The sequence below is a fragment of the Bactrocera dorsalis genome, chromosome 3, assembly GCF_023373825.1.
Source record: "Bactrocera dorsalis isolate Fly_Bdor chromosome 3, ASM2337382v1, whole genome shotgun sequence".
NCBI classification, from domain to species: Eukaryota; Metazoa; Arthropoda; class Insecta; order Diptera; family Tephritidae; genus Bactrocera; species Bactrocera dorsalis.
In genome coordinates, this window is record NC_064305.1 from 5,602,680 (window position 1) to 5,618,816 (window position 16,137).

The following is a 16,137-nucleotide window of genomic DNA, read 5'->3' on the forward strand; positions in this document are numbered from 1 at the left end:
CAGAAAAAAAATGTTTATATTATTTTTTGCTAAGAGGAAAGCATTTGTGAAGGGTATTATTTTAATATTTTTTTTTTTATAATATGTTTTTATTTTTTTTTTATATTTTTTTTTTTAATTTCCTTTTTTGAAATTTTTTTTTTTTAATTTTTTTTTTTTTAATTTTTTTTTTTTAATTTTTTTTTTAATGTTTTTTTGTTTCTTTTTTTATTTCTGTTTTTCTTTTTTTTTAATATTTTCTCTTTTGCTTTGACTAACATTATTTTTTGATTTGTTATGCTGTATGTATGTATGTACATATTTTTTTCTTCTAACAACTATATCTGTTTCTTATTTATTTTTGAAATGTATACATATGTAAATGTGTATATACATAAGTATATATTTCATAGACCACATTTGCTAGCTTTTTCGATTAATACACACATATCCCGCTTCAAAGCTCAAACAAACCAGAACTGACACAATCTTGAGCATAAAAATAAGTACATATATACTTAGTTATATATAAATACATACTATATAGTATTTTTTAAGCTTAGCAGTACGTAGACTAACATGTGAGTTTTAATACAAACATATTTACATAAGACTTTATATTCAAACATAATGCATTGCACATTTTCCTTTTATCAAAATGCTTTGCGAAGGCTACAGGAATTCATAGTTTATAACTTCTATACATAGAAACCGTAGTACATCACTACTACATTCTTTATAACAATTTTATACAAAAAGAAAAATAAAAAATATACATATTTATAGATGTATGTATATGCATATACACATGCAAGTATGTATCTATATTTATGAAGAATAGCATATTAAAGGGGATTTAAGGTTATGCCCATATCAAGTGCTTACGATAAAATAATTATATATAAAAATATTTATAATTATAAATATAAATATATATAAATATGGGTTTGCACACATTTAGTAATAGGTTTGTACATACTATTTTTGAATAAGAAAGTTAAAGGCAAGAAAAAAAATTAAATTAAAAATTCGGCTTAAAAGCATCATATGCAAATTATAGGTTATATACATACATGCATATAAACATTTGAGACGGCGAATTACCCCAAAAAAAAACACAAGTAAATAAAATTTAAATAATTTCAAAATTCGCATTAGACCGGGTCGATTCTTTTTACAAAATCGCATATGTGGAAAATGTTCTACGGCTCATTCTGACCAGCGGTTTTTAAGGCGAACTTTAAGAAATCTGAATGCATGCTTGTATGGAAGATATGTGATATATATAGTTATCCGATCTTATCGATTTCGAAAAATGATCAATGAAATATCAAAATATATCTCCGCATTCAATTTCCTTCCGATATCTCAAAAACTCACTAACGAATTTTTATGATCCCCAAAAAACTTCGCCTTAAAAATCGCTGGCTCGAAAGCGGTTTTAGACCCCTGGTCTCTTAGGCCAAATTGGTCAGAATGAACCGTACTGACCGCATACGCGATTTTCCGTATTTTTGTCTCCCTAAAAAACAACCCGCTCGAACGTACTTACATACATATATGCATATGTACAATATCTGCTAATGAGATGTATTTTTATAAAAACCATTTTGAGACAAGTATTTATCGAGCCCGCAGCATTAAATTTTTTAAAGAAATTTTATAAAAATTATTATTTCGCAAGTACATAATATGTATGTATGTTATATACATATGCGTTTTTTTTTTGTTAAATAACCATCTCTCCAAATTGCCTTATTTACCCGCTGAATATGTTTATACCTCAAAAATAGATTATTAATGGATAATGAATCTATGTACTTTAAGTGCCGTTTTCTCAAAGCCTGATTAGTAGTCATCTATCAGTTAAGTTCTGGTTAAAAAAAATGTTCTTTGCCGAAAGCAGAAGTCTTGATTGAGTCAACCAGAACTTAACTGTTAGCTAGCTGGTAACCAGTCATTGAGATGACGGCCCTAAGAAACTAAATTAAGCACATACTCGTATTATGCGACTATATACACATATACACGCATAAATTTAATAAGCTTTGTAGTTGTATACATACATATGTATGTATGTACATATTATTATAATTATATATTATTATACATACAAATATTATAATTAAAATATAAAATATAAATTATACATTATATATAGCACATATACATAAGTATGCCATTAAATACAGAAATACATATGTATGTATTTAAATTAAAAGGAAAGTAGAAAATAAAGAAATACATTTTCAATTAAAAAATTAACCACAAAATCTTAATAAAGAAATTGGGTGCGGACTTTATTTACCGTTCAACGTTTGATATTATAATATAAAAAATTTCATAAACACAGCGAGTAGTGCTAAAATTTTCGAAGAATATTATTATAAATATTATTATTACTATTTTTTTTTTTGTTTTTTTATTATATTTATTTTACAATATATTATTTACTTATTTTGATTCAATTTTTTTTGTTTTAAGACTTATTTATTATTATTAATATTATTTTTATATTTTTTTATTTTTATTATATTTATTTTATTATTTTTTATTTGCTTACTTTAATTAAATTATTTTTTTTTTATATTAAGATTCGTTTTTTAATTACTGTTATTTGATTATTTGTATTTATTACATTTATTTTATAATTTATTATTTACCTATTTTAATTCATTTTTTTAAGACTTATTTTTTATTTTGTTTTTTATTTTTTATTATATTTATTACGCAATTTATTATTTATTTATTGCAATTCAATTATTTTACTTTTATTTTTTAGATATACAATGTATTTATTTTTATTTTTTTAATTATTAAAAAATTATTAAATTATTGTTTTTTATTATGTTTTATTACATTTATTTTATTATTTTTTATTTGCTTACTGTATTTAAATTTTTTTTTGTTATTAAGATTTGGGTTTTTATTACTGTTATTTTAATTTTTTGATTATTATATTTAAAGATTTATGCTTTTTATTATTATTTCTTTATTTTTTTATCATGCTTATTTTATAATTTATTATTTGCTTATTTTATTTCAGTTATTTTTTCTATTTTTAAGATTTGTTTTTTAAATTTTTTCATTATTTTGTTTATAATATATATTTTTTTATTATTATATTTATTTTATAATTTTTTATTTGTTTACTTTAAATATTATTTTTTGTTTGTTTTTAAGGTTTCGTTTCTTATTACTATTATTTTAATTATTTTATTTTTTCATTATTATTAGTTTTATTTATTATAATTTTTATTTGCTAATTTTTAAAGAATATTATTATTATTATTAATTTTTAATATATTTTGTAATTTATTATTTACTTACATTTATGTATTACTTCTCTTTTTTCTTGAGAAATCTATTGAAAAAGTTCATAACTCAAGCGTTGGTCCTTTATTTTGCAACAGTTAAAATTTACCTGAAATCCATTTATGCAGACCAGAACACCCCCTTAAACCATTTGTACTTATTTACATATTATATAAATACAACATATATTATTATATAACGTGTATATAAGAGCCATTTTGAATTCAGCCATTCATGTTAGCAATGCTGATGGCAGTCACCGTTGCTAGGGACGCGCCGCGGCGTGATTTACCAGATGTTCTGCAGTGTGTCGTTAAAGCATATTCATTTCGTAGTATGTATGGTGAAAATTGTAGTATGGCGGAATATTAGTAGTTTAAATATACATATTTTTTTACAATAAATTAAAGCAATATATGCATTTCGTATTTTTATGCGACTATAAATATTGCAATAAGGTCGCGTACAAACGTCATACATTGTATATTATTAGATTAGTTGGTGAGGACTCGGTTTTTTCAATATCTGGTTAAACTAAGTTCCGCTTAAAAAAGCTCTTTATATAAAGAAGGAGTTTTGGTTAAGTTAACCAGAACTTAACTGACAAATATGGCTGCTAACATTGAGAAAAAGGGCTTAGTGTTTCAAAAGCTATAATAGTGTTTCAATAGTTATAATTTTCTTAAGCTGATAATTTTTTTCAGCCCTTTGTTCTGTTATAATTTTCTTAGGCTATATAAGCCAAAAGGCACAGCATCTGAATAGTTTCAGTTTACTGCATTTTACACTATTTTAGTAGTTTTCATAAGAAAAATGTAGTTTTTCTACTACGTTTGAAATGCAAACCGGCACTACTAGCCTTTGAAAAAAAATCGAAGCAGGCTGAGGAAACTGTTTTTTTATATGCAAATTGAAAACTTTTGATTTTTTTATGAAATTTATACGCCATGGAAAAATGGTATATAAGGAGGCATGTTTGGAAAGCAAGTTCACTGCCACTTTGGTTCACGTTGAATAAACATCCTTCTTTTTTTTATAGTGCCAAATTCCTTTCTTCTTTTGGTGAGAAAAAAATCCATTAATTTTACTGCCAAATTGGCTCCGTTTAATCCCCAATCCTTTTCCCTTATTTTTATATTTGTGTTCGTACTGGGCAAAGCTGCTTTTGAAATATTTCAAAACTCATCCTCAATTCCTTTAATTTTATTTCTCTTCTTTTCTGTGGTTAACATTTATTTCTTAAGTTTCTGTCGAAAATTATTACATATAATCCTTGTCATGTCTCCTTACGTTCTCCCTATTTTTTTTTTATATGAAATGAAAGTTGTTTCGATTTCTATGGAATGTACAAACATATTTCGTTATGTTATACTTTTGACCACCTCTGTAGCTTTTACTGTACATATGTATGGATATAGAATTTAATACAATTTATATTTCTGTTGATTTGAATGAATATTTATTCAGCTTTTTTTAGCAAACTTCCTTTATATTGTCGACATCAAAAGGGGGTCTCTCATCCGAGGCTGTTGTTCATTTTTCATTGGGAGTGTTTTTTTAGGTGGCGGATCCCAAACCCAGCGCACAACCCTTTGCAGGGGATGTTTCGCCTTCTCACTTTAGCTCGCCTTCAAACGGATTTTATTGCCAAATTTGCTGCGTTTAATACCCAATCCTTTTCCCTTATTTTTATATTTGTGTTCGTACTGGGCAAAGCTGCTGTCAAACTTTTGAAATATTTCTAAACTCATCCTCACTTCCTTTAATTTTATTTCCCTTTTTTCTGTGGTTAACGCTTAAGTTTCTGTCGAAAATTATTACATATAATCCTTGTCATGTCAGCTGGCTTCGACTTAATTACAGCTGAAGTGTTAAAGCAGTTACCATACAAATGTTCACGGAAGCTCACCTATCTTTTCAATACAGCAATCCGTCTGTCCCATTTTCCAAGCCTTTGGAAAGTTGCCGAAGTTGTTATGGTTCCTTAGCCAGGAAAGGATCCTCGCATAATCTCGTCATATAGACCAATTTCTCTACTTCCACAAATCTCAAAACTTTTTGAAAAATTAATTTATCTAAGATTAAAATCTCTAATCGACGAAAAGCAGTTAATCCCATCGCATCAGAATCATCGACTTTAGAAATAAGCATTCAACAATAGAAAAAATTCTCAGAATAACATCAGAAATAGAAAAATCACTGGAGGAGGGAGACGTATGCTCAGCTGTATTCCTTGACGTTGCACAAGCCTTTGACAAGGTATGGCACGAAGGCCTTATTCGAGAGACTTACCGTTAGCACCAAACAGTATGACTGCCACTTTTGCTGATGACACCGCAATATTGTGCTTTACTTTTTAAAATACATTTGATCACTTCTGTAGATTTTATGGTTTATATATAGAATAAAATACAATTTATATTTCTCTTGATTTGAATCAATCTTTATTCAGCTTTTTAGCAAACTTCCTTCATCATTTCACATATCCTGTCATTGGCGTAAACTCCTTGGCTATTTATTTGGTGAACTTCATCAATTGCTGACTTTCTGATCTATCTGATAAATATTTTTTTTTTTTTTAAACCTATTGTGCCTGTTATTGACTTTGGTGGATTTTTTGTTTTTAAGCTAATGATTTAGATTTGAGTTTAATGCTCAATCCTTATAAGAAATCCTTATACTACAGTGCCCAAAAAATAAGGTGACATTGTATTTATTTTTAAAATTCCTTATTCTCCAAATCAATTTCATCCCCTTCAAAGTAATCCCCTCTCAATGCAATGCACTTATGCCAACGGATTTTCCAATCTTCGAAACGCTGGTTTTGTCACTTTTCGGGATGGCCTTCAGTTCCGTCTTCGCTGCGGCTTGAATCTCCTCTATCGTATAAAAACGGTGTCCCCGGAGCGGTCTTTTGAGCTTGGTGAACAGCCAGAAGTCGCACGGCGCCAGATCAGGTGAATACGGTGGTTGCGGAACGATATGGGTTGAGTTTTTGGCGAAATGATCACGAATTACGAGGGCAGTATGGGATGATGCATTATCGTGGTGTAAAAACCAAGAATTGTCTTTCCACAATTCCGGCCTTTTTAGGCGGATAGCGTTACGCAAACGACGCATAACGTAAACAAAATTTAATGCAAATTCTTTGCTCAACAAATTTCGACATCGCAAAAAACGAAAAACTCACTTTTAGCAGCTCACAAAATGACACGTATCTCAAACATTAATTAATATTTCGACATGAAATTTGACATAAATGTGACTGACAGTACTACCAACCTAAAAAAAAAAATAATTCTCCATATCCTTCTGCGCGCGCAGTTTAAATTCAAATGTCACCTTATTTTTTGGGCACAGTAGTACTACTATGAGTAAAAAATAGTAAGACCTCGTTCATAATTTTAAAATTCTTAATTTGTTCTTCAAAATCTATGTTGTCCTGAGTTAAGTAAAACGTTTTTCCCAATCCTCGAAACAGTTGTTAAAGTCAATTTTCGGAGTAGCTTTCGTTGCGTTATTTTTCAAAAAAATTAGTGTTTTTTTTCGAACCAATTGTAATTTTTTCCTAGGCCCAAATGATCTTACAAAATGGTTTTCTCTGATTCTTCCGATTTTCCACGTTGTCGGTAAGAACTCTGACTGTTATACGTTGTTATGTTATACGCTTCTCTTGCACCAATTCCTTTATTTCATTGACGTGTTGATGATCAGTTGATGTTGATGGCCGTCCTGGACGTGGTCCGTCGTTCGTCGTCAAGGCGTTCTCGACGCTCCTTGAATAATTTGTACCAATCAAAGATGCTTGCTCGCGTACTAGGCAAAGCGCCTCTCTAAGCTTGAAATATTTTCTTTTAGATTCATTGTTGCGATAGTCAACTTTTAAGTTTCTATCGTAAATGATGAAATATTTACAAATTCTCTAGAACTCTTTGTTGAACTATATTCGAAAAACAAAAGAATGTCTTGTTTTCTATGTTATTTTTATTAATTATTTTCATTAATCATTTTCATAGCTTTAAATATTTAAAAAGGACTATCCTTTTCTGTTATGGCGGGAACTTCCGTCACAACTTTCCTAAACTCTGACACATTACAGCAGATAAGTCCACTATTTTTCGATGCATCCGAAAGCCAAGTGATCTCACCACATTTGCTCTCACAAATTGGCGCATGCGATGTGACCGAGACAACTCCTTGTAACGACTTCGGATTTGCATCGTTGTACACACCAAAAGCCGTTGATTTATCTTCCTCCTTCACAACGATCCACAAGAGTTCTGGCACGGGGAATTTCCCATACTCACCCGATTCTGGATGTAGGTAGAGCTTCATTTGTTCACCATTAGGGCCATTTAACACCTGCGTGCCATGACTGCCAACATAAATGTCCAGATCAGCTTTGCTGGTATTTCGATGTGCTAATATGTTCCGCTTGAGTTCGGTCCATGCATCAAGGTCATCATGTGCAACAAAATAATTCCAACTTAATTTCTTCACTGCTTGCAATTGCGCATTGCTTATGAAAAAATCGTCTACGAAGTTGGCTTTATGTAAGAAAGGAGCAGACTTCGTGTGCAATGTTTGACGTATACGCTCGTAGATTTCATCGAAATATAGGCCACGGAAAAGTTGACTTTTATAACGTCCATCGGGATGGTGGAATTTTGTGAGAAAGTCTTTTGGTAGCCGTTGCAGGTATGGGTTATCTAAATTTTAAAACAAAATTGCATTTAAAAATATATGAATTTAAGGATTAATATATTAGGGCAGGTTGGCTTACAGACAAAAAACGGAAAAATCGCGTAGACAGCTAATGTTCTGTGGAGCATTCTGAACAACTTTGTCTAAGAGACTATGGGTTTCAAGCTAGCGATCTTTAAGGCGAATCATAAAAATTTGTTCGTCAGTTTTTGAGATGATATCGGAATATGATTAAATAGGTATGCGGATTTTTATATTCTATGTTATTGATCTTTTGGCGGAATCGGTCAGATCGGAAAACTATAGCACTTATTTCCAAATACAACCATTTATTCAGGGTTTTCAAACTTGAACTTAAAAACCACTAAGACCCATAGTCTTTAAGGCAAAGTTGCTCAGAATGATACGTAGAACATTTTCAACGTTTATTATTTTATTGAAAAAAAAATGGGCTCGCTCTATTTGTTTAATACTATACATACCGCTCAGCTTGATATGCGCAAATATGGTACGTCCCTCATTCTCATCGTAACACGCCTCGCCGATTATATGTGTAAGATGATCGAATGGATTCACATATCCGTATGCAACCGGCGTCCAAGCCTGAGAACTGCAGTCATTTACCGTACTTAGCACTTCTTCGACGACACGCAAATCACAGGCAAAATAACTGACTGCTTTCGCCCCGTTTTCTATGCCAGCATCGCTACTCAATGATATCAACTTGCCGTCACTTTCACATTTTACACTCAACGTCTCTGTACGATGAAAATTTTTCAGGTAATTTGGTCCACATGAGAGCAAAACCTCTTCGCCGACAGGTAAGTATACACTGGCCGTCTGTTGCTCCGCGTCCAACTGTACTGGATACAACTCGCCGTTGGATTTATAAATCAAAGGCCATTGTATGTAAAGGTGGCGCTTTGAAGCGATCGGTACAACGCACTCGTTCTGAGCTTCAGTTAAAGCTAGCGTTAGCGTTGCAAGCAAAATTCCGTATTTGACTAAACTCATCTCGAGCTCGGAAGACTTTGACTGTGATGTTAAGTGCAACTTGTAATTATATGCAAGGGACACATGAGTGTTTTTTTTTTGAAGCGCTGCCTTATCAGTTTTTGTGATACCCCTGGTGCTCCTGTGTAGAATAATTTTGTATTTGACTGCAGTCTACTGGTTATATTTTATTTTTTTTTTCTTTTAAATACATTGGAACAAAAAAGAACCCGGAAATTAAGTCGGGACTTCTCAGAAGTACGTTGCGACTTTACAATGAATAAAAATATCGAATAAATAATTGGTCTAAAATTTTGTACGAGTATATCTAACCTTATTTCGCATGCGGAATCGTTGCGAATGTTGGAAAAGGCTTATTATCCTACGACAAAACTTTAAAAGACGGTCGAGAGATCGTTGATGACATGACTCGTTCTGGATCACCTTAGACCTGAAGGATGTGGTGCTTGAAAATCGTCAGCAAGTATTAGAGGGATGGCGAGAGAGCTCGACATCTTTCGCGAGCCCGTTCGAATGATTTTGGTGGATATCGCCCCGATAAAGCTGAATTTTCTTCAAAAAGAGTACGATTGTGACCGAATTTAAAGCTAAAATCCCAATGAATACCATTGATCAATCACCGTATTCACCAGGTTTGGCTCCGTGGGATTTTTTCTTGTTCTGAAATTGCCGCACCGTGGAAACCGTTTTCAGTCGATCGAAGAAATAAAACAAAATTCGCTGAAGGAGCTGAGGGCCATCTTTACAAGTGCTTATGAAAAGTGTTTCAAGGTCTAGAGAAATCGTTGGCGTAAGTATATTACTTTGAAGGTGACAAAATTAATATTGAAGAATAAATATATTAAATATTTTGCGTTTTATTTACAATTCCGGGTATTTTTTGCTCAGAATATATATTGACATTTAAACTGATAATATAAAGGTCATTCAAAATATAATTATGCTTATACATACATATGTACATAAGTATTGTATCCGGAAATTCCAAGAGCTTGTTTACAATGCTAAATTCCAGGAATGATTAAAAGATAGACTGAAAGTGAAAGTAACCACAAAACAAATAGAAAAATACTAACAATCGACAAAATTAATTTTAATTTACTAAAAATGATGAATTCGGCATAAGTACAACACATAAAAACAAAACAGCGTCTGCCAATAGGGATGATGTGATTTAAGTAAGGTTTGCCATTTCATCATGTCACGTTCCACTTTGATTCAAGATTATTACGGAAATTCGCCTACTTCGGTAGCTAATGTATATGTTCATTTCTGGCTTAATGACTTCACCAACAAACAAAATTGTCGCTTTTGGGGTGAGTACTGAAACACAGGAAAGTCAAATTCTCTGTGGTTCATCCCCAATTCCATTCCCGAAAATTAATCGTTTGGTGAGGATTATGTTATGGCAGCTTTATTTCCTTCGAAATGAGGCAGAATATGCCGTTATCATCAATAGCGACCGTTATAACATGATCTCTATTACCAACAAAACGGTGTAACGCCTTATGTCACGTCTAAACGTGGACATATTGCGTGAAAAGTTTAGCGATTCCTTAATGACGAGAAAAGGCTCTCACAAATTGGCGCCAAAATCATTGGATTTAACGCCTTTAGATTATTTTCGTGAGGAATATGTTAAGTCGAAAGGAGTGTCTCTCATCCAAGAATGTTGTTTCTTTTTCATTGGGGCATTTTTGACGTAGCGGGTTCCAAACCCAGCTCACAACCCTCCGGAGGAATGGTTTACCTTATCACTTTAGTTCGCCTTCAAACGGATATTCTTTGGCTACTCAGAGGATACTTGGTCTAAGACCGAAAGTCGTGAGCTGCTTGAGCCATATCGTTTCTGGTGGCGCTCAGAGAACTTTCCTCACTTGCGTGAACTTCTACACATGATTCCATCTTAAAAAAAAAATGTTAAATCAGAGGTTTACGCCAATCAACCAGCAACTCTCGGGGTGCACGAGGATAAGCTTCAGCGCACTACAACCAAAATTTCACGCGAAATTCTCTACCGAGTCATTCAAAGAGAGGAGATATGCAGACGAAGTAGTGGTGGCGTCGCTCTTGTTCATAGACCCTATATATACATACATATGTATGTATGTAAAAAAACTTTCTCACATAACGTTTTTTCTTTGTATAAAAGTTCTGTAAGTTTCCATAAAACACTATCATCCTTGCAGAAGGCGTTCGCAAGCTAAGTACATAGAAAGAAGATCACGTTTATTACATCGAAAATGGTCACAATAGACCTGCAATTCTCATCTATTTATCTTTACATCGATTATTATGCGTTTTTTAATTTTCGTTCTCTGTTGTTATTGCTAAAGTAAGTAAATGCTGTTGAAACTTTCAAAATAACCGGCGACAAGCGTGTCCTCTATGATTTCCATGCGCTTATTATGTTAAAAAGCGAATTTGCCAATGTTCAGCACTTGAACAGCTGATCTGCAGGTGTGGCCACCTTTTCACAAGCACGTTTTTGTTATCATCTGTTGTGGTTTTCGTTTATATCAGCGCGCTCTCTCTCTCTCTCACGCTCTCATGCCTAATTGTAGATATGTAGCGTTCGGTTATCAATATTTCTATTGTTTTCCCTTTACGCTGTTGTTTCTTTACTCTGCTCTTTATGCTTTATTGCACTTTTGCTTTGGTCAGCTGAAAATAATTGCAGTTTGTTATTGTTCGGTGCATTAGATTTATTATAACGGCGCAATGTACGCAGCAATAATATTAAAATAATGTGAAAGATAATTGTGCTAAAATCTGTGCTTAATCGGCTATTAGAGTGTAATGAAAAATAAATAGTTGTGTGCTTAAGTAATCGAGAAGATTATAGAGGGCTTTGTGCTCGCTTCTTTATCAGCGATAAGATAATAGAGACAGTCCTTTGTGGCAATGCGTAAATAGCGAAACTTATGACCAGCGCGTCACTTGTGGCTGCAATAATAATAATAATAAATACATACAAACATATACGTTAATTAATTTTGAAGCGCGAGCGTTTTTTCGGTAATAATTCGCGTATTTAAAAAAAGCAAAGTGCCAGTGTATGTGTATTAGTTTGTGCAACACGTTTGGAAAAATTTGTATCATTTCCGCCTTCGGTGCAACGTTCGCGTTCGCTTGTTGCTGGCGAAGCCCCAGTAGTGCGCGCTTTAGTACGCCCCTTCTTGGTGGCGTTCATTTTATGTGCTTGCTAAATGTTCATACAGTTTTAGATCATATTTCGAAATAATTTATCTCAACTATTTGCTGACGGAGTTTAATAACAGTTCGTGGTTATGCCTTTTTCATCCATTCGTTCGCGTCTCTCCTCCTATCGGCGGCAGAATGATGATGCGGAAGTTGCTGTTGTTGGGGGGCAACATCGTCGGCGCGAGTATGAGGGCATCAGAGGCAGAGGTGAGTAAGATGTTTGGTATGCTGTTTGCAGATTGCCTATACATACATGTATGTATGTATACACAGAAACATATTTATGGATGTAAATATTTGTATATTTGTGATAAGAACACAAATTAAATTTAATTATAATACGCAATAAGTGCACTTAATTAATATTGGAATATTTATTTTACAATCATGAGTACTTCAGGAGTCACAGTTTCCTCGGGTAAAAAACAAGCTTTTTTCAACAATTTTTCTCATATAAAAATGAACTATTTTAAAAGAATTTATTATTTTCACAAACACATACTATTAAGAAAAAAATCCGCCATTTCCGGTGACCATTCGGAAAAAGGTGTGCCCGCGTTGGCAGGATAACTCCTTAGAGGATCACCTAAAATGAAAAAAATACGTGTTACGTTTTTACAAAAAAAAATGAAAATTTCGCAAACTTTTTTTTTAATAGTTGTAATCAAGAAAAAAATCCTTCGTCCAAGTCTTTAAGAGTTGTAACTCAAAAACCTGTGTAAAATTTCATGAAGATCGGTTGAATAGTTCTCAAGAAATCTTGCCAACCGACTTCAAAAACACAGTTTCGAGAAAAACTCGTTTAAAGACGGCGCACTTAGCCTAACCAGCCTCGAGCACATAAGTTTTTAAGGCTGTATTTCTGAAACTATTACTCGGATCAACTTGAAAGTTTAGGTCAATACTCTAGAGGTTTTCTAGAATTAAATAAGACAATAAAAATATTCGATTTTTTGAAACCCGTAGCCTCTTGTAACCGCCTATAATAAAAATATTATTTAGAAACACTCTTTCAATAAGAAACAAAGTAACGAAAATGAAATTTAGTCTACAATAGATTTTTGTATTTACCTATAATTTGAGGTTATGAGCTGAAAACATTCGAACAACATAGAGTCAATCAATTTGAGAAACCATATGTTATTAAGACAATGCAGCGTAGGCCAAGTTATGTGCATTTCGACCTTGATAGCCCTAATTATCATCATTGAATTTGTATATCTGTATATTTTTTATGACATTGAGATATCCAAGGTGAACGATATTTAAAGAAACAACAAGCCTATGACCATTAGATGGAGTCAATCACAATACCTTAAACTCATGTTAATTGTTAGCTTTACATTTTCCTGTGATTCCACTGTGGTCTGACATCCATACCAGTCTTGTCACAAAGACACTCGATGCTATTGATAACGAGGTTAGGCACTCCTTGACCAAACCTGAACACACTGTTAATCAGTTCAAGCTGGTCACCTCTCTGAAGGGGGCTGCATTCTGAAGCAGGAAATCTACTGCTACCTCAATGCTTGGAACACAGTGAAATAGTCATGAAGTCTGAAGCTGGAGTTGATAGAAACATCCTGACAGTAACTCCCTCTACCAACCTTCCCCTTAAGCTTTGACCCAACCGTAAAGAAGCTCACTACTCCTCTCCTACAAGGGCTTCCTTCCATCCATAACTCCTTGGCGGTATATGGGCAGAAAAGGAGTCTCCAGAGTTCGATTTAGCGATTCCATGATCCAAGTGATCCGGTATGAAATCAAAGTGTGTGAGGATTTCCGAGTGTTCAGGCAGGGAGAACGTGAATTTGCGTAATAATCTTGAACATTTTCCAAGCGTTGAACTAAAATGAAATGTGACAAAGCTTACTACACAAACTGACAAAAATTTAGATCAAATCTGTAAACAAATGTGGCCCCCACGAGCTGTCAAAATACCGTCATCGATATTTAACGATCTTTAAATTTTAGTTCAACCATTATTTCCATTAGTTTTTTTAACTTTCTGTAAGCTTTTGAAACTCATTCTTCGTCCAAATATGTAATATACCGCTATTAAGAGTGAACTCAAGCGTATGTGAGCGTAGGTAATGGTCACATGAACGCGCACAGCGCCTATTTATATGCTATATTTATTTTTATTAACGCATTCATCGTAAGCCCACGCGTTAATGCGACGAATGACCTTATCAACGACTAAAAAGTCGGCATTAAAGCTTGTACTAAAAGCAATATATTAGCTTAACACAATTTAAGCAGTATTAAGTCTTACACATAAGAGCCATGACGCTCATAAAAGGTTTGAAGAGAGCAGGCATGCATACGCGCCTGAAACTATACCAATGTTGCCATTAAAACTTACACATCACTTATAAAAAACAAAAAATAAGACAAAAACAGTGATTTGTGTTGACACACCTTAGTGACAGTCGCCAAATGCAGACCTTGCTTCATCTAGATTTAGCTTCCCAGCTTTTATTTTGCACACGAAGGAATTGCGCACGTCACTTTCATACTTAGTACTCTTCCCTAATACAACTACATATCTACTACAGACTATAATTCTCGTGATTTCTGTGGCCTGCATGTGGCACTCCTTTGCTGTCGGTTGGCTGTGAATTTGTTATTTTTCAACGCCTAACGAACCGCAATGCATGAGAAGAAAGTAGATAATCTGCTGGTCGGCTAAAAAAAAAATTAGCTAGGCGCTGTAAACCTAATCGAAAAAATTTAAACTGCCTACATAAAATTTTATCTTTTTTTGCGAGTATTTTTTATCCTCTCGTCGCTGAGGCTCTTATATAACTTCATGTGCCTTTCCATATTTAATTACTTTCAGTCACGAAATGTTCAAGTGCAGAAGATAATTGTAGAAAAAATTACATTCGTGAAAATTAAAGTGAAATTATGTACATACATATATTTTCATTGAATAAACATACATACATATATATTCCATGTCGCAAAGATAATACATATATGTTTATTCGCTTAGTTACCAGCAAGTGGGATGATTGTCTCTACCCAAGTAAATTTTTCTCTATAGCGCACACCTAATTTGCGGTGTGTCCTGTCTTGTCGTCATTTATCCTTTATCACGCACGCAGATCTCCACACTTCGTGCGTTCAAAATCTCAAATTAAAGCAAAAACAAAAAAATGTATATTGGCCCATGAGGGGATCGAACCCGCGACCTTCGCGTTATTAGCACGACGCTCTAACCAACTGAGCTAATGGGCCAGTTATGATTTGGTAGACAAATGTCACACATAAAAGCGGAGAAAAAGAATGCAGTGATAATTTTGAGAATAAATGATTCTCGGTACCGTTATACATATATTGAGTAGAACCGCAATTACTCATAAGTACGAATAGATGCGCTCTCAAGAAGCTCTCATGTATCACTGATTTCAGTTAATCATATTGATATTATTGTTATTTTTATTTAATTAATAATTATAGACTATTATTATTAATTAATTAATAGTTATATAATATATCCAGTAACCTAAATCACATTTTTCTACAAGCATAATTTCTTCAAAATAATTTGGCTAAAAATATCAGACAATTCTTTTTAGAAGCTCAAACTACTTTTTTAATTTAACAAAGCAGTAACTTGTATTTTTTTATTTACATTATTATTGCATGCAATTTGAGAAAAAGTCCAAAAAAGTTGTCTGCGCCCAACGTGGGGCTCGAACCCACGACCCTGAGATTAAGAGTCTCATGCTCTACCGACTGAGCTAGCCGGGCATGTCGACGTGGCGATTAAATAACTGTTAAAGGGAACAGTAAAACGCTCAGATCTAGTTGTCCCTTGAAATGAGTGAAAGATGAGAAGTAATATAATAAAAGAAATTTAGGTAAGGCTCTAACCAAATTTTATGGGTTTCTTAAGGTGGTACTATCGGATTT

General features: G+C 33.1%; 2 protein-coding genes and 2 non-coding genes across 5 annotated transcripts in view; 1 reads left to right on the forward strand and 3 right to left on the reverse strand.

Annotated features, from left to right (window-relative positions):
- Nucleotides 1-7,258: 7,258 nt before the first annotated feature.
- Nucleotides 7,259-9,048, reverse strand: LOC105228416 (uncharacterized). The gene is made up of 2 exons (XM_011208240.4): nucleotides 8,481-9,048; nucleotides 7,259-8,003 (listed from the first exon to the last, which is right to left on the reverse strand). Exons 1-2 carry the CDS (start codon nucleotides 9,010-9,012, stop codon nucleotides 7,321-7,323), a joined length of 1,215 nt encoding a protein of 404 aa, XP_011206542.2. The 5' UTR covers nucleotides 9,013-9,048; the 3' UTR covers nucleotides 7,259-7,320.
- Nucleotides 9,049-11,640: 2,592 nt separating this feature from the next.
- The window catches only part of LOC105228476 (probable phospholipid-transporting ATPase IA), a 118,816-nt gene continuing 114,319 nt past the window's right edge, over nucleotides 11,641-16,137 (forward strand). Inside the window, exon 1 of one of the 2 annotated variants that reach the window (XM_049453602.1) lies at nucleotides 11,641-12,423. In XM_049453602.1, coding sequence (XP_049309559.1) covers nucleotides 12,303-12,423 — 121 coding nt within the window. In that variant the 5' untranslated portion in view covers nucleotides 11,641-12,302. The remainder of the gene's footprint in view (nucleotides 12,424-16,137) is intronic. The other variant, XM_049453603.1, reaches the window with a different exon arrangement.
- Trnai-aau (transfer RNA isoleucine (anticodon AAU)) lies at nucleotides 15,386-15,459 on the reverse strand. Its single transcript has one exon. It is a non-coding gene; the product is annotated as a tRNA-Ile (tRNA).
- Nucleotides 15,903-15,975, reverse strand: Trnak-cuu (transfer RNA lysine (anticodon CUU)). Its single transcript has one exon. It is a non-coding gene; the product is annotated as a tRNA-Lys (tRNA).

Coding starts and splice junctions, on each gene's coding strand:
- LOC105228416 (XM_011208240.4), bottom strand. CDS start 9,012: ATGAGTTTAGTCAAATACGGAATTTTGCTTGCAACGCTAACGCTAGCT. Junction 8,004..8,480: donor TGCGCATATCAAGCTGAGCG/GTATGTATAGTA, acceptor TTTAAAATTTAG/ATAACCCATACCTGCAACGG.